Below are 24,768 nucleotides of genomic sequence, written 5' to 3'. Positions count from 1 at the left end.
CTCTCTGCTCTCTCTTTCCTCTCTGCTCTCTCTTTCCTCTCTGCTCTCTCTCCTCTCTTCCTCTCTCCTCTCTCTTTCCTCTCTCTCTCTGCTCTCTCTTTCCTCTCTCCTCTCTCTCCTCTCTGCTCTCTCTGTCCTCTCTGCTCTCTCTTTCCTCTCTGCTCTCTCTTTGCTCTCTCTCTGCTCTCTCTGCTCTCTTTCCTCTCTGCTCTCTCTTTCCTCTCTGCTCTCTCTTTCCTCTCTGCTCTCTCTTTCCTCTCTCCTCTCTGCTCTCTCTTTCCTCTCTTTCCTCTCTCCTCTCTGCTCTCTCTTTCCTCTCTGCTCTCTCTTTCCTCTCTGCTCTCTCTTTCCTCTCTGCTCTCTCTTTCCTCTCTGCTCTCTCTCTGCTCTCTCTTTGCTCTCTCTTTCCTCTCTGCTCTCTCTTTCCTCTCTTTCCTCTCTTTCCTCTCTGCTCTCTCTTTCCTCTCTCCTCTCTGCTCTCTCTTTCCTCTCTCTCTCTCTCTCCTCTCTGTCTCTGTCTCCTCTCTCTCTCTTATCTCCCCCATTCTCAAACCTCACATCACAACTAGGAATACACCAATCAATCAACCAATCAAGAAATCACTCAATCAATAATCCAACCAATCAATCAATAAATGACTCAATCAATAATACAATCATCCAACCAGTCAATCAACCATCTACCCAGACAACCTGACAAACAGCTAGTAAAACAGCTAGTCAATAATTGTTTAATTAACTGGTGAAAAGCCCTTTAATTCACTAAAGGTCAGATCCCCCTCCCTGCCCCTCCAGTTGGTTCAGTCTATGGAGCATAAATCAGTTGGAACGTTCTAAACACATTTACAGGGGAGGGGAGAGGGCCCATAAAAGCCAAGATGAAGTGGTGAGAGCTGGAGTAGAGAAGAGAGGGGAAGAGAGGAGGCAGTTTAGCAGAGAGGGAGAGGGGACAAGTGACGAGTGCCCTCCCCCGACTCCCCCACCCGACTCTCTCTCTTTTATATATATACCTTTCCTTGTACCAGGGTTCATTCTGTAGTCACTACACACACCACACTACACACACTACACTACACACACCACACACACCACACTACACTACACACACCACACTACACTACACACACATATACACACACATCTACACAGACACTACACTACACTACACAGACACTACACTACACAGACACTACACTACACAGACACTACACTATAATAATAATATAATATATGCCATTTAGCAGACGCTTTTATCCAAAGCGACTTACAGTCATGTGTGCATACATTCTACGTATGGGTGGTCCCGGGGATCGAACCCACTACCCTGGCGTTACAAGCGCCATGCTCTACCAACTGAGCTACAGAAGGACCACTACACAGACACTACACTACACACACATCTACACTACACTACACTACACTACACTACACTACACTACACTACACTACACCACACAGACACTACACTACACTACACTACACTACACTACACACACTACACTACACACACCACACTACACTACACACACTACACTACACACACCACACTACACTACACACACTACACTACACTACACACCACACTACACTACACTACACAGACACTACACTACACAGACACTACACTACACACACTACACTACACAGACACTACACTACACACACATATACACACACTACACTACACACACATCTACACTACACTACACTACACTACACTACACTACACTACACTACACTACACCACACAGACACAGACACACACAGACACACACAGACACACACAGACACACACAGACACAGACAGACACAGACACTACACTACACTACACTACACTACACTACACTACACTACACTACACTACACTACACACACCACACTACACTACACACACATATACACACACATATACACACACACCACACTACACTACACAGACACGACACTACACTACACAGACACTACACTACACAGACACGACACTACACAGACACTACACTACACAGACACTACACTACACAGACACTACACTACACAGACACTACACTACACACACATATACACACACTACACTACACACACATATACACTACACCACACTACACTACACCACACCACACCACACTACACTACACTACACAGACACTACACTACACACACACACACACTACACTACACACACACAGACACTACACTACACTACACACTACACTACACTACACAGACACTACACTACACACACATTACACTACACACACATATACACTACACAGACACAGACACAGACACAGACACAGACACTACACTACACTACACTACACAGACACTACACTACACACACATTACACTACACACACATATACACTACACTACACGACACGACACAGACACAGACACTACACTACACAGACACAGACACAGACACTACACAGACACAGACACAGACACAGACACAGACACAGACACAGACACAGACACAGACACAGACACAGACACAGACACAGACACAGACACAACACTACACTACACTACACTACACCACACACGTCTATGTAGTAATAATAATAATATATGCCATTTAGCAGACGCTTTTATCCAAAGCGACTTACAGTCATGTGTGCATACATTCTACGTATGGGTGGTCCTGGGAATCGAACCCACTACCCTGGCGTTACAAGCGCCATGCTCTACCAACTGAGCTACAGAAGGACCATATGTATTATCAGATTAGTGAGACAACACATACTAGCTGTTAATTTGCTTTTCTCTCGTGTGTGTGTGTGTGTGTGTGTGTGTGTGTGTGTGTGTGTGTGTGTGTGTGTGTGTGTGTGTGTGTGTGTGTGTGTGTGTGTGTGTGTGTGTGTGTGTGTGTGTGTGTGTGTGTGTGTGTGTGTGTGTGTGTGTGTGTGTGTGTGTGTGTGTGTGTGTGTGTGTGTGTGTGTGTGTGTGTGTAGTTTCTAGCAGACCTGGAGTGTAACCCTCTGCTCCGAGACAGTGTGGAGAGTCAGAGGCTTTTAATGGAAGGTAGGACACACAGGCCTTGTCCTAAATCTGTCTTCCCTACTGCTGAAGGTAGGACACACAGGCCTTGTCCTAAATCTGTCTTCCCTACTGCTGAAGGTAGGACACACAGGCCATGTCCCAAATCTGTCTCCAGGGGGCAATAAAAAAAGCCTTCCACAGGGATGCTGGCCCATGTTGACTCTACAAGGTGTTGAAAGCGTTCCACAGGGATGCTGGTCCATGTTGACTCCACAAGGTGTTGAAAGTGTTCCACAGGGATGCTGGTCCATGTTGACTCTACAAGGTGTCTAAAGCGTTCCACAGGGATGCTGACCCATGTTGACTCTACAAGGTGTTGAAAGCCTTCCACAGGGATGCTGGTCCATGTTGACTCTACAAGGTGTCTAAAGCGTTCCACAGAGATGCTGGTCCATGTTGACTCTACAAGGTGTTGAAAACGTTCCACAGGGATGCTGGTCCATGTTGACTCCACAAGGTGTTGAAAGCGTTCCACAGGGATGCTGGTCCATGTTGACTCTACAAGGTGTTGAAAGCCTTCCACAGGGATGCTGGTCCATGTTGACTCCAACGCTTCCCACAAGTTGTGTCAAGTTTGCTGGATGTCCTTTGGGTGGTGGACCATTCTTGGGGCGGAAGGGTAGCCTAGTAGTTAGAGTGTTGGACTAGTAACCGGAAGGTTGCAAGTTCAAACCCCGAGCCGACAGGGTACAAATCTGTCGTTCTGCCCCTGAACAAGGCAACCCACTGTTCCTAGGCCGTCATTGAAAATAAGAATTTGTTCTTAAGTGACTTGCCTGGTTAAATAAAGGTAAAATAAATAAAAAATAAAAATACACACGGGAAACTGTTGAGCGTGGAAATCCCAGCAGCGTTGCAGTTTTTGACACACTCAAACCGGTGCTCCTGGCACCTCCTACCTGCTACTGGTGCTCCTGGCACCTCCTACCTGCTACTGGTGCTCCTGGCACCTCCTACTGGTGCTCCTGGCACCTCCTACTGTTGCTCCTGGCACCTCCTACCAAACCCCCGTTCAAAGGCACATCAATCTGTTGATGTCATACAAATAAATGTGTTCATTTATAGATGAATGTTATTAATGAATGTATTGATGAATGTTATTAATGAATGTATTGATGAATGTTATTAATGAATGTATTGATGAATGTTATTAATGAATGTTATTAATGAATGTATTGATGAATGTTATTAATGAATGTATTGATGAATGTTATTAATGAATGTATTGATGAATGTATTGATGAATGTTATTAATGTATTGATGAATGTATTGATGAATGTTATTAATGTATTGATGAATGTATTGATGAATGTTATTAATGTATTGATGAATGTATTGATGAATGTTATTAATGTATTGATGAATGTATTGATGAATGTATTGATGAATGTATTGATGAATGTATTGATGAATGTAATGATGAATGTAATGATGAATGTATTGATGAATGTATTGATGAATGTATTGATGAATGTATTGATGAATGTATTGATGAATGTAATGATGAATGTAATGATGAATGTATTGATGAATGTATTGATGAATGTAATGATGAATGTTATTAATGTATTGATGAATGTATTGATGAATGTAATGATGAATGTATTGATGAATGTATTGATGAATGTTATTAATGTATTGATGAATGTATTGATGAATGTATTGATGAATGTAATGATGAATGTATTGATGAATGTAATGATGAATGTAATGATGAATGTAATGATGAATGTAATGATGAATGTATTGATGAATGTATTGATGAATGTATTGATGAATGTATTGATGAATGTGATGATGAATGTATTGATGAATGTATTGATGAATGTATTGATGAATGTATTGATGAATGTATTGATGAATGTATTGATGAATGTTATTAATGTATTGATGAATGTATTGATGAATGTATTGATGAATGTAATGATGAATGTATTGATGAATGTATTGATGAATGTATTGATGAATGTATTGATGAATGTATTGATGAATGTAATGATGAATGTATTGATGAATGTAATGATGAATGTATTGATGAATGTATTGATGAATGTAATGATGAATGTTATTAATGTATTGATGAATGTAATGATGAATGTATTGATGAATGTATTGATGAATGTATTGATGAATGTAATGATGAATGTTATTAATGTATTGATGAATGTATTGATGAATGTATTGATGAATGTAATGATGAATGTATTGATGAATGTAATGATGAATGTATTGATGAATGTATTGATGAATGTATTGATGAATGTATTGATGAATGTATTGATGAATGTAATGATGAATGTATTGATGAATGTAATGATGAATGTTATTAATGTATTGATGAATGTATTGATGAATGTATTGATGAATGTATTGATGAATGTATTGATGAATGTAATGATGAATGTATTGATGAATGTAATGATGAATGTATTGATGAATGTATTGATGAATGTAATGATGAATGTTATTAATGTATTGATGAATGTATTGATGAATGTATTGATGAATGTATTGATGAATGTATTGATGAATGTATTGATGAATGTATTGATGAATGTAATGGATGTAATGATGAATGTATTGATGAATGTATTGATGAATGTTATTAATGTATTGATGAATGTATTGATGAATGTATTGATGAATGTTATTAATGTATTGATGAATGTAATGGATGTAATGATGAATGTATTGATGAATGTTATTAATGTATTGATGAATGTAATGGATGTAATGATGAATGTATTGATGAATGTATTGATGAATGTTATGAATGTATTGATGAATGTTATTAATGTATTGATGAATGTAATGGATGTAATGATGAATGTATTGATGAATGTTATTAATGTATTGATGAATGTTATTAATGTATTGATGAATGTAATGGATGTAATGATGAATGTATTGATGAATGTATTGATGAATGTTATGAATGTATTGATGAATGTTATTAATGTATTGATGAATGTAATGGATGTAATGATGAATGTATTGATGAATGTTATTAATGTATTGATGAATGTTATTAATGTATTGATGAATGTAATGAATGTTATTAATGAATGTATTGATGAATGTATTGATGAATGTATTGATGAATGTATTGATGAATGTTATTAATGTATTGATGAATGTATTGATGAATGTAATGATGAATGTATTGATGAATGTATTGATGAATGTATTGATGAATGTAATGATGAATGTTATTAATGTATTGATGAATGTAATGGATGTATTGATGAATGTATTGATGAATGTATTGATGAATGTATTGATGAATGTAATGATGAATGTATTGATGAATGTATTGATGAATGTAATGATGAATGTATTGATGAATGTAATGATGAATGTATTGATGAATGTAATGATGAATGTATTGATGAATGTAATGAACATAATGATGAACGTATTGATGAATGTATTGATGAATGTTATGAATGTATTGATGAATGTATTGATGAATGTTATTAATGTATTGATGAATGTAATGGATGTAATGATGAATGTATTGATGAATGTAATGATGAATGTTATTAATGTATTGATGAATGTAATGGATGTAATGATGAATGTAATGGATGTAATGATGAATGTATTGATGAATGTTATTAATGTATTGATGAATGTTATTAATGTATTGATGAATGTATTGATGAATGTATTGATGAATGTATTGATGAATGTATTGATGAATGTATTGATGAATGTAATGATTAATGTATTGATGAATGTATTGATGAATGTATTGATGAATGTATTGATGAATGTATTGATGAATGTATTGATGAATGTAATGATGAATGTAATGATGAATGTTATTAATGTATTGATGAATGTATTGATGAATGTATTGATGAATGTAATGATGAATGTATTGATGAATGTATTGATGAATGTAATGGATGTATTGATGAATGTATTGATGAATGTATTGATGAATGTTATTAATGTATTGATGAATGTTATTAATGAATGTAATGATGAATGTAATGATGAATGTATTGATGAATGTTATTAATGTATTGATGAATGTAACTAATGTATTGATGAATGTATTGATGAATGTATTGATGAATGTAATGATGAATGTAACTAATGTATTGATGAATGTATTGATGAATGTATTGATGAATGTAATGATGAATGTATTAATGAATGTAATGGTCAATGTAATGATGAATGTATTAATGAATGTATTGATGAATGTTATTAATGAATGTATTGATGAATGTTATTAATGAATGTATTGATGAATGTAATGATGAATGTATTGATGAATGTAACTAATGTATTGATGAATGTATTGATGAATGTAACTAATGTATTGATGAATGTATTGATGAATGTATTGATGAATGTATTGATGAATGTATAGATGAATGTTATTGATGAATGTAATGATGAATGTATTGATGAATGTAATGATGAATGTAATGATGAATGTATTAATGAATGTAATGGTCAATGTAATGATGAATGTATTGATGAATGTATTGATGAATGTTATTAATGTATTGATGAATGTATTGATGAATGTAATGATGAATGTATTAATGAATGTATTGATGAATGTATTGATGAATGTATTGATGAATGTATTGATGAATGTATTGATGAATGTATTGATGAATGTATTGATGAATGTATTGATGAATGTATTGATGAATGTATTAATGAATGTATTAATGAATAATGTAATGATGAATGTATTGATGAATGTATTGATGAATGTATTGATGAATGTATTGATGAATGTATTGATGAATGTATTGATGAATGTATTGATGAATGTAACTAATGTATTGATGAATGTATAGATGAATGTTATTAATGTATTGATGAATGTAATGATGAATGTAATGATGAATGTAATGATGAATGTATTGATGAATGTATTGATGAATGTATTGATGAATGTATTAATGAATGTAATGGTCAATGTAATGATGAATGTATTGATGAATGTTATTAATGTATTGATGAATGTATTGATGAATGTATTGATGAATGTATTGATGAATGTAATGATGAATGTATTAATGAATGTAATGGTCAATGTAATGAATGTATTGATGAATGTTATTAATGTATTGATGCATGTATTGATGAATGTATTAATGAATGTATTGATGAATGTAATGATGAATGTAATGATGAATGTATTGATGAATGTTATTAATGTATTGATGAATGTATTGATGAATGTATTGATGAATGTATTGATGAATGTATTGATGAATGTTATTGATGAATGTTATTGATGGATGTATTGATGGATGTATTGATGGATGTATTGATGGATGTATTGATTGACGTATAGATGAATATATAGATGAGTGTATTGATCTGTGGAGTGATGAATGTATTGATTGTATTGTTCAGGTATGAAGTACCATCTCCTACCTCATCGGCGCCCCCTGCTGCAGAGCCCCAGAACCAGACCTCGTAAATCTACTGTAGGAGCCATGTTCGCTGTTGGGGGAATGGACGCTAGCAAAGGTTAGCCTCTGGTGTTCACTGTAATGGGTATGGACGCTAGCAAAGGTTAGCCTCTGGTGTTCACTGTAATGGGTACGGACGCTAGCAAAGGTTAGCCTCTGATGTTCACTGTAATGGGTATGGACGCTACCAAAGGTTAGCTTCTGATGTTCACTGTAATGGGTATGGACGCTACCAAAGGTTAGCCTCGCGTGTGTGTGTGTGTGTGTGTGTGTGTGTGTGTGTGTGTGTGTGTGTGTGTGTGTGTGTGTGTGTGTGTGTGTGTGTGTGTGTGTGTGTGTGTGTGTGTGTGTGTGTGTGTGTGTGTGTGTGTGTGTGTGTGTGTGTGTGTGTGTGTGTGTGTGTGTGTGTGTGTGTGTGTCAGGAGCCACCAGTATAGAGCAGTACTGCCTGCGTCGGGATGCGTGGAGCCAGGTAAACAAATCAACCGTATATTATATATTAAACCTTGTATTTATATTAAATTATATATTATTATATTTTTATATTTTATGTTATATATATTTAACACATTTCCCCCCCAATAAATGAAACCTTATATTTATATTATGATTATATTTTTAAACTTTATATTTGTATTATATTATATGATTGTATATTTAAACCTTATATTTATATGATCTTATATTATATATTATTATATATTTAAACCTTATATTATATTATTATATATTTAAACCTTATATTCTATATTAATATATATTTAAACCTTATATTTATATTCTATATTATTATATATTTAAACCTTATATTTATATGATATATTATTATATATTTAAACCTTATATTTATATTATATATTATTATATATTTAAACCTTATGTTATTATATATTTAAATCTTATATTATTATATATTTAAACCTTATATTTATATTATATATTATTATATATTTAAACCTTATGTTATTATATATTTAAACCTTATATTATTATATATTTAAACCTTATATATTATTATATATTTAAACCTTATATTTAAACCTTATATTTATATTATATATTTAAACCTTATATTTATTTTCTATATTATTATATATTTAAACCTTATATTTATATATTATATTATTATATATTTAAACCTTATAGAATATAAATATATTATTATATATTTAAACCTTATATTTATATTCTATATTATTATATATTTATACCTTATATGAAACACATTTCCCCCCCAACAAATGAAAGTCCATTTGTTTTAACCAAAACTAGAAGGTGAGATTAAAGACCCAAAGCTTTCCAGGTGGCGGTGTTGAGCGGGCGCAGACTCCAGTTCGGGGTGTGTGTGCTGGATCGACGTCTCTACGTGGTCGGGGGTCGGGATGGACTGAAGACCCTCAACACCGTGGAGTGTTACGACCCGGACGGTGGCAGCTGGAGCGTCATGACGCCCATGTCCACACACAGACACGGGCTGGGTGAGAACAGACAGTACGGGTTGTCTGGTACATACTGTGATATCTACATTTACATTTACATTTAAGTCATTTAGCAGACGCTCTTATCCAGAGCGACTTACAAATTGGTGCATTCACCTTATGACATCCAGTGGGACAGTCACTTAACAATAGTGCATCTAAAACTTAGGGGGGTGGGGTGAGAGGGATTACTTAACCTATCCTAGGTATTCCTTAAAGAGGTGGGGTTTCAGGTGTCTCCGGAAGGTGGTGATTGACTCCGCTGTCCTGGCGTCGTGAGGGAGTTTGTTCCACCATTGGGGGGCCAGGGCAGCGAACAGTTTTGACTGGGCTGAGCGGGAGCTGTACTTCCTCAGTGGTAGGGAGGCGAGCAGGCCAGAGGTGGATGAACGCAGTGCCCTTGTTTGGGTGTAGGGCCTGATCAGAGCCTGGAGGTACTGAGGTGCCGTTCCCCTCATATCTATAGGTGTTAATATATAATATCTATAGGTGTTAATATATACTGTGATATCTATAGGTGTTACTATATACTGTGATATCTATAGGTGTTACTATATACTGTGATATCTATAGGTGTTAATATATAATATCTATAGGTGTTAATATATAATATCTATAGGTGTTAATATATAATATCTATAGGTGTTAATATATAATATCTATAGGTGTTAATATATAATATCTATAGGTGTTAATATATAATATCTATAGGTGTTAATATATAATATCTATAGGTGTTAATATATAATATCTATAGGTGTTAATATATACTGTGATATCTATAGGTGTTAATATATAATATCTATAGGTGTTAATATATAATATCTATAGGTGTTAATATATAATATCTATAGGTGTTAATATATAATATCTATAGGTGTTAATATATAATATCTATAGGTGTTAATATATAATATCTATAGGTGTTAATATATAATATCTATAGGTGTTAATATATAATATCTATAGGTGTTAATATATAATATCTATAGGTGTTAATATATAATATCTATAGGTGTTAATATATAATATCTATAGGTGTTAATATATAATATCTATAGGTGTTAATATATAATATCTATAGGTGTTAATATATAATATCTATAGGTGTTAATATATAATATCTATAGGTGTTAATATATAATATCTATAGGTGTTAATATATAATATCTATAGGTGTTAATATATACTGTGATATCTATAGGTGTTAATATATAATATCTATAGGTGTTAATATATAATATCTATAGGTGTTAATATATACTGTGATATCTATAGGTGTTAATATATAACATCTATAGGTGTTAATATATAACATCTATAGGTGTTAATATATACTGTGATATCTATAGGTGTTAATATATACTGTAATATCTATAGGTGTTAATATATAATATCTATAGGTGTTAATATATCATATCTATAGGTGTTAATATATCATATCTATAGGTGTTAATATATCATATCTATAGGTGTTAATATAAACTGTGATATCTATAGGTGTTAATATAAACTGTGATATCTATAGGTGTTAATATAAACTGTGATATCTATAGGTGTTAATATAAACTGTGATATCTATAGGTGTTAATATAAACTGTGATATCTATAGGTGTTAATATATACTGTAATATATATAGGTGTTAATATATACTGTAATATATATAGGTGTTAATATAAACTGTAATATCTATAGGTGTTAATATATACTGTAATATCTATAGGTGTTAATATATACTGTAATATCTATAGGTGTTAATATATACTGTAATATATATAGGTGTTAATATATACTGTGATATATATAGGTGTTAATATATAATATCTATAGGTGTTAATATATACTGTGATATCTATAGGTGTTAATACATAATATCTATAGGTGTTCATATATACTGTGATATCTATAGGTGTTAATATATACTGTGATATCTATACGTGTTAATATATAATATCTATAGGTGTTAATATATAATATCTATAGATGTTAATATATAATATCTATAGGTGTTAATATATAATATCTATAGGTGTTAATATATAATATCTATAGGAGTTAATATATAATATCTATAGGAGTTAATATATAATATCTATAGGTGTTAATATATAATATCTATAGGTGTTAATATATAATATCTATAGGTGTTAATATATAATATCTATAGGTGTTAATATATAATATCTATAGGTGTTAATATATAATATCTATAGGTGTTAATATATAATATCTATAGGTGTTAATATATAATATCTATAGGTGTTAATATAAACTGTAATATCTATAGGAGTTAATATATACTGTGATATCTATAGGTGTTAATATATACTGTGATATCTATAGGTGTTAATATATACTGTGATATCTATAGGTGTTAATATATACTGTGATATCTATAGGTGTTAATATATAATGTGATATCTATAGGTGTTAATATATAATATCTATAGGTGTTAATATATAATATCTATAGGTGTTAATATATAATATCTATAGGTGTTAATATATAATATCTATAGGTGTTAATATATACTGTGATATCTATAGGTGTTAATATATACTGTGATATCTATAGGTGTTAATATATAATATCTATAGGTGTTAATATATAATATCTATAGGTGTTAATATATACTGTGATATCTATAGGTGTTAATATATAATATCTATAGGTGTTAATATATAATATCTATAGGTGTTAATATGTAATATCTATAGGTGTTAATATATACTGTGATATCTATAGGTGTTAATACATAATATCTATAGGTGTTCATATATACTGTGATATCTATAGGTGTTAATATATACTGTGATATCTATACGTGTTAATATATAATATCTATAGGTGTTAATATATAATATCTATAGGTGTTAATATATAATATCTATAGGTGTTAATATATAATATCTATAGGAGTTAATATATAATATCTATAGGAGTTAATATATAATATCTATAGGTGTTAATATATAATATCTATAGGTGTTAATATATAATATCTATAGGTGTTAATATATAATATCTATAGGTGTTAATATAAACTGTAATATCTATAGGAGTTAATTTATACTGTAATATCTATAGGTGTTAATATATACTGTGATATCTATAGGTGTTAATATATACTGTGATATCTATAGGTGTTAATATATACTGTGATATCTATAGGTGTTAATATGTAATATCTATAGGTGTTAATATATACTGTGATATCTATAGGTGTTAATATATCATATCTATAGGTGTTAATATATCATATCTATAGGTGTTAATATATCATATCTATAGGTGTTAATATATCATATCTATAGGTGTTAATATATCATATCTATAGGTGTTAATATATCATATCTATAGGTGTTAATATATAATATCTATAGGTGTTAATATATCATATCTATAGGTGTTAATATATACTGTGATATCTATAGGTGTTAATATATAATATCTATAGGTGTTAATATATAATATCTATAGGTGTTAATATATCATATCTATAGGTGTTAATATATACTGTGATATCTATAGGTGTTAATATATAACATCTATAGGTGTTAATATATCATATATATAGGTGTTAATATATCATATATATAGGTGTTAATATATACTGTAATATCTATAGGTGTTAATATATAACATCTATAGGTGTTAATATATAATATCTATAGGTGTTAATATATACTGTGATATCTATAGGTGTTAATATATAACATCTATAGGTGTTAATATATAATATCTATAGGTGTTAATATATACTGTAATATCTATAGGTGTTAATATATACTGTATCTATAGGTGTTAATATATACTGTGATATCTATAGGTGTTAATATATACTGTAATATCTATAGGTGTGACAGTACTTGAGGGTCCAATGTATGCAGTAGGAGGGCATGATGGGTGGAGCTACCTCAGCACTGTAGAGAGGTGAGTCAGACCCTGTTCATATGACTTTACAGGTCTGGTCATATGTCTCTGTCTCTCTCTGTCTCTCCCTGTGTCTCCCTCTCTCTCCCTGTGTCTCCCTCTCTCTCGGTGTGTCTCCCTCTCTCTCGCTGTGTCTCCCTCTCTCTCGCTGTGTCTCCCTCTCTCTCGCTGTGTCTCCCTCTCTCTCGCTGTGTCTCCCTCTCTCTCGCTGTGTCTCCCCTCTCTCGCTGTGTCTCCCTCTCTCTCGCTGTGTCTCCCTCTCTCTCGCTGTGTCTCCCTCTCTCTCGCTGTGTCTCCCTCTCTCTCGCTGTGTCTCCCTCTCTCTCGCTGTGTCTCCCTCTCTCTCGCTGTGTCTCCCTCTCTCTCGCTGTGTCTCCCTCTCTCTCGCTGTGTCTCCCTCTCTCTCGCTGTGTCTCCCTCTCTCTCGCTGTGTCTCCCTCTCTCTCGCTGTGTCTCCCTCTCTCTCGCTGTGTCTCCCTCTCTCTCGCTGTGTCTCCCTCTCTCTCGCTGTGTGTGTCTCTCCTGTGTCTCCCTCTCTCTCGCTGTGTCTCCCTCTCTCTCGCTGTGTCTCCCTCTCTCTCGCTGTGTCTCCCTCTCTCTCGCTGTGTCTCCCTCTCTCTCGCTGTGTCTCCCTCTCTCTCGCTGTGTCTCCCTCTCTCTCGCTGTGTCTCCCTCTCTCTCGCTGTGTCTCCCTCTCTCTCGCTGTGTCTCCCTCTCTCTCGCTGTGTCTCCCTCTCTCTCGCTGTGTCTCCCTCTCTCTCGCTGTGTCTCCCTCTCTCTCGCTGTGTCTCCCTCTCTCTCGCTGTGTCTCCCTCTCTCTCGCTGTGTCTCCCTCTCTCTCGCTGTGTCTCCCTCTCTCTCGCTGTGTCTCCCTCTCTCTCGCTGTGTCTCCCTCTCTCTCGCTGTGTCTCCCTCTCTCTCGCTGTGTCTCCCTCTCTCTCGCTGTGTCTCCCTCTCTCTCGCTGTGTCTCCCTCTCTCTCGCTGTGTCTCCCTCTCTCTCGCTGTGTCTCCCTCTCTCTCGCTGTGTCTCCCTCTCTCTCGCTGTGTCTCCCTCTCTCTCGCTGTGTCTCCCTCTCTCTCGCTGTGTCTCCCTCTCTCTCGCTGTGTCTCCCTCTCTCTCGCTGTGTCTCCCTCTCTCTCGCTGTGTCTCCCTCTCTCTCGCTGTGTCTCCCTCTCTCTCGCTGTGTCTCCCTCTCTCTCGCTGTGTCTCCCTCTCTCTCGCTGTGTCTCCCTCTCTCTCGCTGTGTCTCCCTCTCTCTCGCTGTGTCTCCCTCTCTCTCGCTGTGTCTCCCTCTCTCTCGCTGTGTCTCCCTCTCTCTCGCTGTGTCTCCCTCTCTCTCGCTGTGTCTCCCTCTCTCTCGCTGTGTCTCCCTCTCTCTCGCTGTGTCTCCCTCTCTCTCGCTGTGTCTCCCTCTCTCTCGCTGTGTCTCCCCTCTCTCGCTGTGTCTCCCTCTCTCTCGCTGTGTCTCCCTCTCTCTCGCTGTGTCTCCTCTCTCGCTGTGTCTCCCTCTCTCTCGCTGTGTCTCCTCTCTCTCGCTGTGTCTCCCTCTCTCTCGCTGTGTCTCCCTCTCTCTCGCTGTGTCTCCCTCTCTCTCGCTGTGTCTCCCTCTCTCTCGCTGTGTCTCCTCTCTCTCGCTGTGTCTCCCTCTCTCTCGCTGTGTCTCCCTCTCTCTCGCTGTGTCTCCCTCTCTCTCGCTGTGTCTCCCTCTCTCTCGCTGTGTCTCCCTCTCTCTCGCTGTGTCTCCCTCTCTCTCGCTGTGTCTCCCTCTCTCTCGCTGTGTCTCCTCTCTCTCGCTGTGTCTCCCTCTCTCTCGCTGTGTCTCCCTCTCTCTCGCTGTGTCTCCCTCTCTCTCGCTGTGTCTCCCTCTCTCTCGCTGTGTCTCCCTCTCTCTCGCTGTGTCTCCCTCTCTCTCGCTGTGTCTCCTGTGTCTCTCTCTCGCTGTGTCTCCCTCTCTCTCGCTGTGTCTCCCCTCTCTCTCGCTGTGTCTCCCTCTCTCTCGCTGTGTCTCCCTCTCTCTCGCTGTGTCTCCTCTCTCTCGCTGTGTCTCCCTCTCTCTCGCTGTGTCTCCCTCTCTCTCGCTGTGTCTCCCTCTCTCTCGCTGTGTCTCCCTCTCTCTCGCTGTGTCTCCCTCTCTCTCGCTGTGTCTCCCTCTCTCTCGCTGTGTCTCCCTCTCTCTCGCTGTGTCTCCCTCTCTCTCGCTGTGTCTCCCTCTCTCTCGCTGTGTCTCCCTCTCTCTCGCTGTGTCTCCCTCTCTCTCGCTGTGTCTCCCTCTCTCTCGCTGTGTCTCCCTCTCTCTCGCTGTGTCTCCCTCTCTCTCGCTGTGTCTCCCTCTCTCTCGCTGTGTCTCCCTCTCTCTCGCTGTGTCTCCCTCTCTCTCGCTGTGTCTCCCTCTCTCTCGCTGTGTCTCCCTCTCTCTCGCTGTGTCTCCCTCTCTCTCGCTGTGTCTCCCTCTCTCTCGCTGTGTCTCCCTCTCTCTCGCTGTGTCTCCCTCTCTCTCGCTGTGTCTCCCTCGCTGTGTCTCCCTCTCTCTCGCTGTGTCTCCCTCTCTCTCGCTGTGTCTCCCTCTCTCTCGCTGTGTCTCCTCTCTCTCGCTGTGTCTCCCTCTCTCTCGCTGTGTCTCCCTCTCTCTCGCTGTGTCTCCCTCTCTCTCGCTGTGTCTCCCTCTCTCTCGCTGTGTCTCCCTCTCTCTCGCTGTGTCTCCTCTCTCTCGCTGTGTCTCCCTCTCTCTCGCTGTGTCTCCCTCTCTCTCGCTGTGTCTCCCTCTCTCTCGCTGTGTCTCCCTCTCTCTCGCTGTGTCTCCCTCTCTCTCGCTGTGTCTCCCTCTCTCTCGCTGTGTCTCGCTGTGTCTCGCTGTGTCTCGCTGTGTCTCGCTGTGTCTCTCGCTGTGTCTCGCTGTCTCTCGCTGTCGCTGTCTCTGTCTCTCGCTGTCGCTGTCTCTGTCTCTCGCTGTCTCTCTCTCTCGCTGTCTCTGTCTCGCTGTCTCTCTCTCGCTGTCTCTCCCTCTCTCTCTCTCTGTGTGTCTCTCCCTCGCTCTCCCTCTCTCTCTCTCGCTGTCTCTCCCTCGCTCTCTCTCTGTCTCTCTCGCTGTCTCTCCCTCGCTCTCTCTCTGTCTCTCTCTATGTGTTTCTCTCGATATACACTGTGTATGTGTGTGTGTTCCAGGTGGGATCCTCAGGCTCGTCAGTGGAGCTTCATCGCCAGCATGGCAACACCTCGATCTACTGTAGGAGTAGCTGTACTCAGCGGAAAGTAGGTACACACACACACACACACACACACACACACACACACACACACACACACACACACACACACACACACACACACACACACACACACACACACACACACACACACACCGTACTAGGGAGAGGGAGGGAAGGTTAAATACAGTATATATGTGGGCCTTAGAGCAGGTCATTCTATATGTCTACTGTTAGTATTCACTGGTGATGCTGATATGAGAGAGATGGAGATCGTGTGATGGAGCCTCAGGACTCGTGTGATGGAGCCTCAGGACTCGTGTGATGGAGCCTCAGGACTCGTGTGATGGAGCCTCAGGACTCGTGTGATGGAGCCTCAGGACTCGTGTGATGGAGCCTCAGGGCTCGTGTGATGGAGCCTCAGGGCTCGTGTGATGGAGCCTCAGGGCTCGTGTGATGGAGCCTCAGGGCTCGTGTGATGGAGCCTCAGGGCTCGTGTGATGGAGCCTCAGGGCTCGTGTGATGGAGCCTCAGGGCTCGTGTGATGGAGCCTCAGGGCTCGTGTGATGGAGCCTCAGGGCTCGTGTGATGGAGCCTCAGGGCTCGTGTGATGGAGCCTCAGGGCTCGTGTGATGGAGCCTCAGGGCTCGTGTGATGGAGCCTCAGGGCTCGTGTGATGGAGCCTCAGGGCTCGTGTGATGGAGCCTCAGGGGTTATTCCCCCCCCCCCCAGACCGAGAGGGGTTGTTCCCCCCCCCAGACCGAGAGGGGTTGTTCCCCCAGACCGAGAGGGGTTGTTCCCCCCCAGACCGAGAGGGGTTGTTCCCCCCAGACCGAGAGGGGTTGTTCCCCCCCAGACCGAGAGGGGTTGTTCCCCCCACCAGACCGAGAGGGGTTGTTCCCCCCCAGACCGAGAGGGGTTGTTCCCCCCAGACCGAGAGGGGTTGTTCCCCCCCCAGACCGAGAGGGGTTGTTCCCCCCAGACCGAGAGGGGTTGTTCCCCCAGGCCGAGAGGGGTTGTTCCCCCCCAGGCCGAGAGGGGTTGTTCCCCCCCAGACCGAGAGGGGTTGTTCCCCCAGACCGAGAGGGGTTATTCCCCCAGACCGAGAGGGGTTATTCCCCCCCCCCAGACCGAGAGGGGTTATTCCCCCCCCCCAGACCGAGAGGGGTTATTCCCCCCCAGACCGAGAGGGGTTATTAATTAATTATGTCTGTCTGTGTTAAGACAATCAGGTGAAGAGCAGATGATTGTGTGAAGGGTGATAGAATGCTGCACTATTCACACCTTTCTCTCTCTCTGTCTCTCTCTCCCTCTCTCTCTGTCTCTGTCTCTCTCTCTCCCTCTCTCTCTGTCTCTCTCTCCCTCTCTCTCTGTCTCTCTCTCCCCCTCCCTCTGTCTCTCTCCCTCCCTCCCTCCCTCCCTCCCTCCCTCCCTCCGTCTCTCTCCCTCCCTCCGTCTCTCTCTGTCTCTCTCTGTCTCTCTCTGTCTCTCTCTGTCTCTCTCTGTCTCTCTCTGTCTCTGTCTCCTCTCCAGGTTGTATGCAGTAGGGGGTCGTGATGGAAGCTCCTGTCTGCGCTCCGTTGAGTGTTTTGATCCCCACACCAACAGGTGTGTGCAGCTGTGTTTAGTCGTCTTCAACAATGGGTTGTAGTGTGTGTGTGTGTGTGTGTGTGTGTGTGTGTACACACACAGTACCGGTCAAGTGTGGACACACCTACTCATTCCAGGGTTTTTCTTTAATTTCTACTATTTTCTACATTGTATAATAATAGTGAAGACATCAACACTATGAAATAACACATATGGAATCATGTAGTAACCAAAAAATATATATATTTTTATATATATATAAAATATACACTCATCAGTCATAAAAAGCAGGCAGTTTATTAGGTACACCGTCCCATTTACCATAATGGATGGCTCCTACAGACAGGCATCAAGACATTCAGTTACTGTTCCATTGGACAGTTTATTAGGTACACCGTCCCATTCACCATAATGGATGGCTCCTACAGACAGGCATCAAGACATTCAGTTACTGTTCCACCGGACAGTTTATTAGGTACACCGTCCCATTCACCATAATGGAGGGCTCCTACAGACAGGCATCAAGACATTCAGTTACTGTTCCATCGGACAGTTTATTAGGTACACCGTCCCATTCACCATAATGGATGGCTCCTACAGACAGGCATCAAGACATTCAGTTACTGTTCCATTGGACTTTAGACTGGGCAACACGTGTGAAACTAAGTGACTGAGCGGGGTGTGATGGGCGGGGCCAGGCACGCCGGATTCAGGATGTCAGAAACGGATGCGGATTGGCTATTGCAGCAGATGCCCTCCTGGGCTTTAAACAGACGACAGTGTCTAGGGTTTATACTGAGAATGGTGTGATGATTTTAACAGACAGTCCTGTGTGAAAACGGCACCATGATGAGAGAGGTGGAAGGAAAATGGTAATAATTGTGCCGGGTAAGAGGTGGGCCACAAACAGCCGTAGAACGTTTCTGACACCTTGTCTCTGAAAACACTGTCGCTGCTCGAGCATCTCTGAAAACACTGTCGAATAATTCAGGCTGTTCTGGATAGGTTGGAGTCATTAAAACGTGTTTTTCGCTATTGACCCTTGATACCAGTAGAGCAACGTGTTCATGCCCCGAATAATTCAGGCTGTTCTGGATAGGTTGGAGTCATTAAAACTCGTTTTTCGCTATTGACCCTTGATAACAGTTGAAGAACATTTGAATGCCACAGGATGTCTGAAACACTGTCGCTGACCGAGATTAAATCAACATCCCTGTAGAACGTTTCTGACACCTTGTAGAATCCACGCCCCAAATAATTCAGGCTGTTCTGGATAGGCGTTTCCTAAAAAAATCGACCGGTTCTACAAGTCTGACCAGGGTGTGTATCTGAGACTTGTAGAATCCACACCCCAAATAATTCAGGCTGTTCTGGATAGGCGTTTCCTAATAAACCGACCAGGGTGTGTATCTGTGAATGAGAATGAGGTTGTTGTTGTGTGGCCTCCTCACCGCCAGGTGGAGCTGCTGCGCTCCGATGGCGAAGCGTCGCGGCGGGGTGGGCGTGGCTACCTGGAACGGTTTCCTGTACGCTATTGGAGGACATGACGCTCCCGCCTCCAGCCTGGCATCACGACTCAGCGACTGTGTGGAGAGGTCAGTTGGTCGGGGGTCGGGGGTGTGTGTGTTAAGTGTTTTAGATAATTGTGCTATAAATGTTGAGCAAATATTGGCGCAGTTATAGAGATATTCAACAATGTGTGTGTGTGTGTGTGGTGTGTGTGTGTGTGTGTGTGTGTGTGTGTGTGTGTGTGTGTGTGTGTGTGTGTGTGTGTGTGTGTGTGTGTAGGTACGACCCCCAGACTGATGCGTGGACGGCGGTAGCCCCCATGAGCGTCAGTCGTGACGCTGTCGGTGTGTGTCTCCTTGGAGACTGTCTCTATGCGGTCGGTGGTTACGATGGAACGGTGTACCTGAACACTGTCGAGGCCTACGATCCCCAGACCAACGAGTGGACACAGGTATACACACACACACACACACACACACACACACACACACACACACACACACACACACACACACACACACACACACACACACACACACACACACACACACACACACACACACACACACACACACACACACATTGTTGAATATCTCTATACCTCACAATATCTCACAACCCTTCAGGTATACACACGCCTGACTACTGTCGAGGCTATCCATAGTCACTTTAATAACTCTACCCCCTGGTTATTATCTATCTAATAACTCTATCCCCTGGTTATTATCTATCCATAGTCACTTTAATAACTCTACCCCCTGGTTATTATCTATCCATAGTCACTTTAATAACTCTGCCCCCTGGTTATTATCTATCCATAGTCACTTTAATAACTCTACCCCCTGGTTATTATCTATCCATAGTCACTTTAATAACTCTACCCCCTGGTTATTATCTATCCATAGTCACTTTAATAACTCTACCCCCTGGTTATTATCTATCTAATAACTCTACCCCTGGTTATTATCTATCCATAGTCACTTTAATAACTCTACCCCTGGTTATTATCTATCTAATAACTCTACCCCCTGGTTATTATCTATCCATAGTCACTTTAATAACTCTACCCCTGGTTATTATCTATCCATAGTCACTTTAATAACTCTACCCCCTGGTTATTATCTATCTAATAACTCTACCCCTGGTTATTATCTATCTAATAACTCTACCCCTGGTTATTATCTATCTAATAACTCTACCCCCTGGTTATTATCTATCCATAGTCACTTTAATAACTCTACCCCCTGGTTATTATCTCTACCCCCTGGTTATTATCTATCTAATAACTCTACTCCCTGGTTATTATCTATCCATAGTCACTTTAATAACTCTACTCCCTGGTTATTATCTATCTAATAACTCTACTCCCTGGTTATTATCTATCCATAGTCACGTTAATAACTCTACCCCCTGGTTATTATCTATCTAATAACTCTACTCCCTGGTTATCTATCTAATAACTCTACTCCCTGGTTATTATCTATCCATAGTCACTTTAATAACTATACTCCCTGGTTATTATCTATCCATAGTCACTTTAATAACTCTACCCCCTGGTTATTATCTATCTAATAACTCTACTCCCTGGTTATTATCTATCCATAGTCACTTTAATAACTCTACTCCCTGGTTATTATCTATCTAATAACTCCACCCCCTGGTTATTATCTATCCATAGTCACTTTAATAACTCTACCCCCTGGTTATTATCTATCCATAGTCACTTTAATAACTCTACCCCCTGGTTATTATCTATCTAATAACTCTACCCCCTGGTTATTATCTATCTAATAACTCTACTCCCTGGTTATTATCTATCCATAGTCACTTTAATAACTATACCCCCTGGTTATTATCTATCTAATAACTCTATCCCCTGGTTATTATCTATCCATAGTCACTTTAATAACTCTACACCCTGGTTATTATCTATCCATAGTCACTTTAATAACTCTACCCCCTGGTTATTATCTAATAACTCTACCCCCTGGTTATTATCTAATAACTCTACCCCCTGGTTATTATCTATCCATAGCCACTTTAATAACTCTACCCCCTACACCTGTTGTATTCAGCATTTCACTGTGAGGTCTACTACACCTGTTGTATTCAGCATTTCACTGTAAGGTCTACTACACCTGTTGTATTCAGCATTTCACTGTAAGGTCTACTACACCTGTTGTATTCAGCATTTCACTGTGAGGTCTACTACACCTGTTGTATTCAGCATTTCACTGTAAGGTCTACTACACCTGTTGTATTCAGCATTTCACTGTGAGGTCTACTACACCTGTTGTATTCAGCATTTCACTGTGAGGTCTACTACACCTGTTGTATTCAGCATTTCACTGTAAGGTCTACTACACCTGTTGTATTCAGCATTTCACTGTAAGGTCTACTACACCTGTTGTATTCAGCATTTCACTGTGAGGTCTACTACACCTGTTGTATTCAGCATTTCACTGTGAGGTCTACTACACCTGTTGTATTCAGCATTTCACTGTAAGGTCTACTACACCTGTTGTATTCAGCATTTCACTGTGAGGTCTACTACACCTGTTGTGTTCAGCATTTCACTGTGAGGTCTACTACACCTGTTGTATTCAGCATTTCACTGTAAGGTCTACTACACCTGTTGTATTCAGCATTTCACTGTAAGGTCTACTACACCTGTTGTATTCAGCATTTCACTGTGAGGTCTACTACACCTGTTGTATTCAGCATTTCACTGTAAGGTCTACTACACCTGTTGTATTCAGCATTTCACTATGAGGTCTACTACACCTGTTGTATTCAGCATTTCACTGTGAGGTCTACTACACCTGTTGTATTCAGCATTTCACTGTAAGGTCTACTACACCTGTTGTATTCAGCATTTCACTGTAAGGTCTACTACACCTGTTGTATTCAGCATTTCACTGTGAGGTCTACTACACCTGTTGTATTCAGCATTTCACTGTGAGGTCTACTACACCTGTTGTATTCAGCATTTCACTGTGAGGTCTACTACACCTGTTGTATTCAGCATTTCACTGTGAGGTCTACTACACCTGTTGTGTTCAGCATTTCACTGTGAGGTCTACTACACCTGTTGTATTCAGCATTTCACTGTGAGGTCTACTACACCTGTTGTATTCAGCATTTCACTGTGAGGTCTACTACACCTGTTGTATTCAGCATTTCACTGTGAGGTCTACTACACCTGTTGTATTCAGCATTTCACTGTGAGGTCTACTACACCTGTTGTATTCAGCATTTCACTGTGAGGTCTACTACACCTGTTGTATTCAGCATTTCACTGTGAGGTCTACTACACCTGTTGTATTCAGCATTTCACTGTGAGGTCTACTACACCTGTTGTATTCAGCATTTCACTGTGAGGTCTACTACACCTGTTGTATTCAGCATTTCACTGTGAGGTCAAATTTGATTTGATTTGTTCCTTCCTGTGTTTCTCCTCTAGGTGGCTCCACTGTGTCTGGGCCGGGCTGGGGCCTGTGTGGTGGCTGTCAAACTGTGAACACACACACACCTGAACACACCTGAACACTCACACACCTGAACACTCACACACCTGAACACTCACACACCTGAACACACCTGAACACTCTTTGGACCCTCCCCATTCCTCCTTGTCTCCAGGGTTACCTCCAGTGGGAGTTTAACTGAAACATTCCACTAAAACCAGGAGGACATTATAGACATTGAGTTGGAGAGGAGATTACTGACTACAGATTGAAGAGCTCTCTCTGTCTCTCTCCTCCCCTCTCTGTCTCTCTCCTCCCCTCTCTGTCTCTCTCCTCCCCTCTCTGTCTCTCTCCTCCCCTCTCTGTCTCTCTCCTCCCCTCTCTGTCTCTCTCCTCCCCTCTCTGTCTCTCTCCTCCCCTCTCTGTCTCTCTCCTCCCCTCTCTGTCTCTCTCTCCTCCCCTCTCTGTCTCTCTCCTCCCTCTCTGTCTCTCTCCTCCCCTCTCTGTCTCTCTCCTCCCCTCTCTGTCTCTCTCCTCCCCTCTCTGTCTCTCTCCTCTCCTCTCTGTCTCTCTCCTCCCCTCTCTGTCTCTCTCTCTTCACCGTCTTTAGGGGGCTCATTATTTTCAGCAAGAAAAGGAAAGGCACACACACACACACACACAATTTAGTATTTAGCCTTTTTACTGCTGACAGAGTGGAGAGATTTAGAGATTAGACAAAAATGAAGACAAATGGGAGGGAGAGAGACTTCACTGTTGTTTTTGTCCCTCTTTTAGTCAGCCTGTCTGTAGTGGCTTCCTTTCTCTTTACCATAGCCACTGCCCAAGCCTGAAGCGGGGTTGTTTGGTACGCATACAGTCCACACTCAAGGTTTCCAAACGGCCAAACATTCCATGACATCCAGGGATATGGTGCAACAAAAATGTTTATTCTTCTTATATCTAACAAATAAATGAGTCTCCAATCAACTTAAAGCACAAAATACTTGATATGGAAAATACATATTATGACCTGTATGTCTGTATGTCTGTCTGTCTGTATGGTCAAAAAACTATACCGCTCCCGCGTCTAGCAAGGACTCCCTCTCCC

At 39.9% G+C, this 24,768-nt stretch overlaps 1 protein-coding gene across 2 annotated transcripts in view; it reads left to right on the top strand.

The window, feature by feature from the left end:
- LOC124018012 (kelch-like protein 5) overlaps window positions 1-24,071 on the top strand; it is a 44,775-nt gene extending 20,704 nt beyond the window's left edge. For both annotated transcript variants that reach the window (XM_046333268.1, XM_046333267.1), the window contains exons 6-15: window positions 2,956-3,025; window positions 8,436-8,552; window positions 8,917-8,966; window positions 9,798-9,972; window positions 13,832-13,907; window positions 17,072-17,158; window positions 18,646-18,720; window positions 20,160-20,297; window positions 20,491-20,662; window positions 23,675-24,071. In XM_046333268.1, coding sequence (XP_046189224.1) covers window positions 2,956-3,025; window positions 8,436-8,552; window positions 8,917-8,966; window positions 9,798-9,972; window positions 13,832-13,907; window positions 17,072-17,158; window positions 18,646-18,720; window positions 20,160-20,297; window positions 20,491-20,662; window positions 23,675-23,731 — 1,017 coding nt within the window. In that variant the 3' untranslated portion in view covers window positions 23,732-24,071. The remainder of the gene's footprint in view (window positions 1-2,955; window positions 3,026-8,435; window positions 8,553-8,916; window positions 8,967-9,797; window positions 9,973-13,831; window positions 13,908-17,071; window positions 17,159-18,645; window positions 18,721-20,159; window positions 20,298-20,490; window positions 20,663-23,674) is intronic.
- Window positions 24,072-24,768: the final 697 nt, after the last annotated feature.

The sequence above is a fragment of the Oncorhynchus gorbuscha genome, unplaced genomic scaffold, assembly GCF_021184085.1.
Source record: "Oncorhynchus gorbuscha isolate QuinsamMale2020 ecotype Even-year unplaced genomic scaffold, OgorEven_v1.0 Un_scaffold_370, whole genome shotgun sequence".
Lineage (NCBI taxonomy): Eukaryota > Metazoa > Chordata > Actinopteri > Salmoniformes > Salmonidae > Oncorhynchus > Oncorhynchus gorbuscha.
The sequence above is the reverse complement of the archived record's forward strand: the minus strand, read 5'-3'. Positions and strand labels throughout refer to the sequence as shown.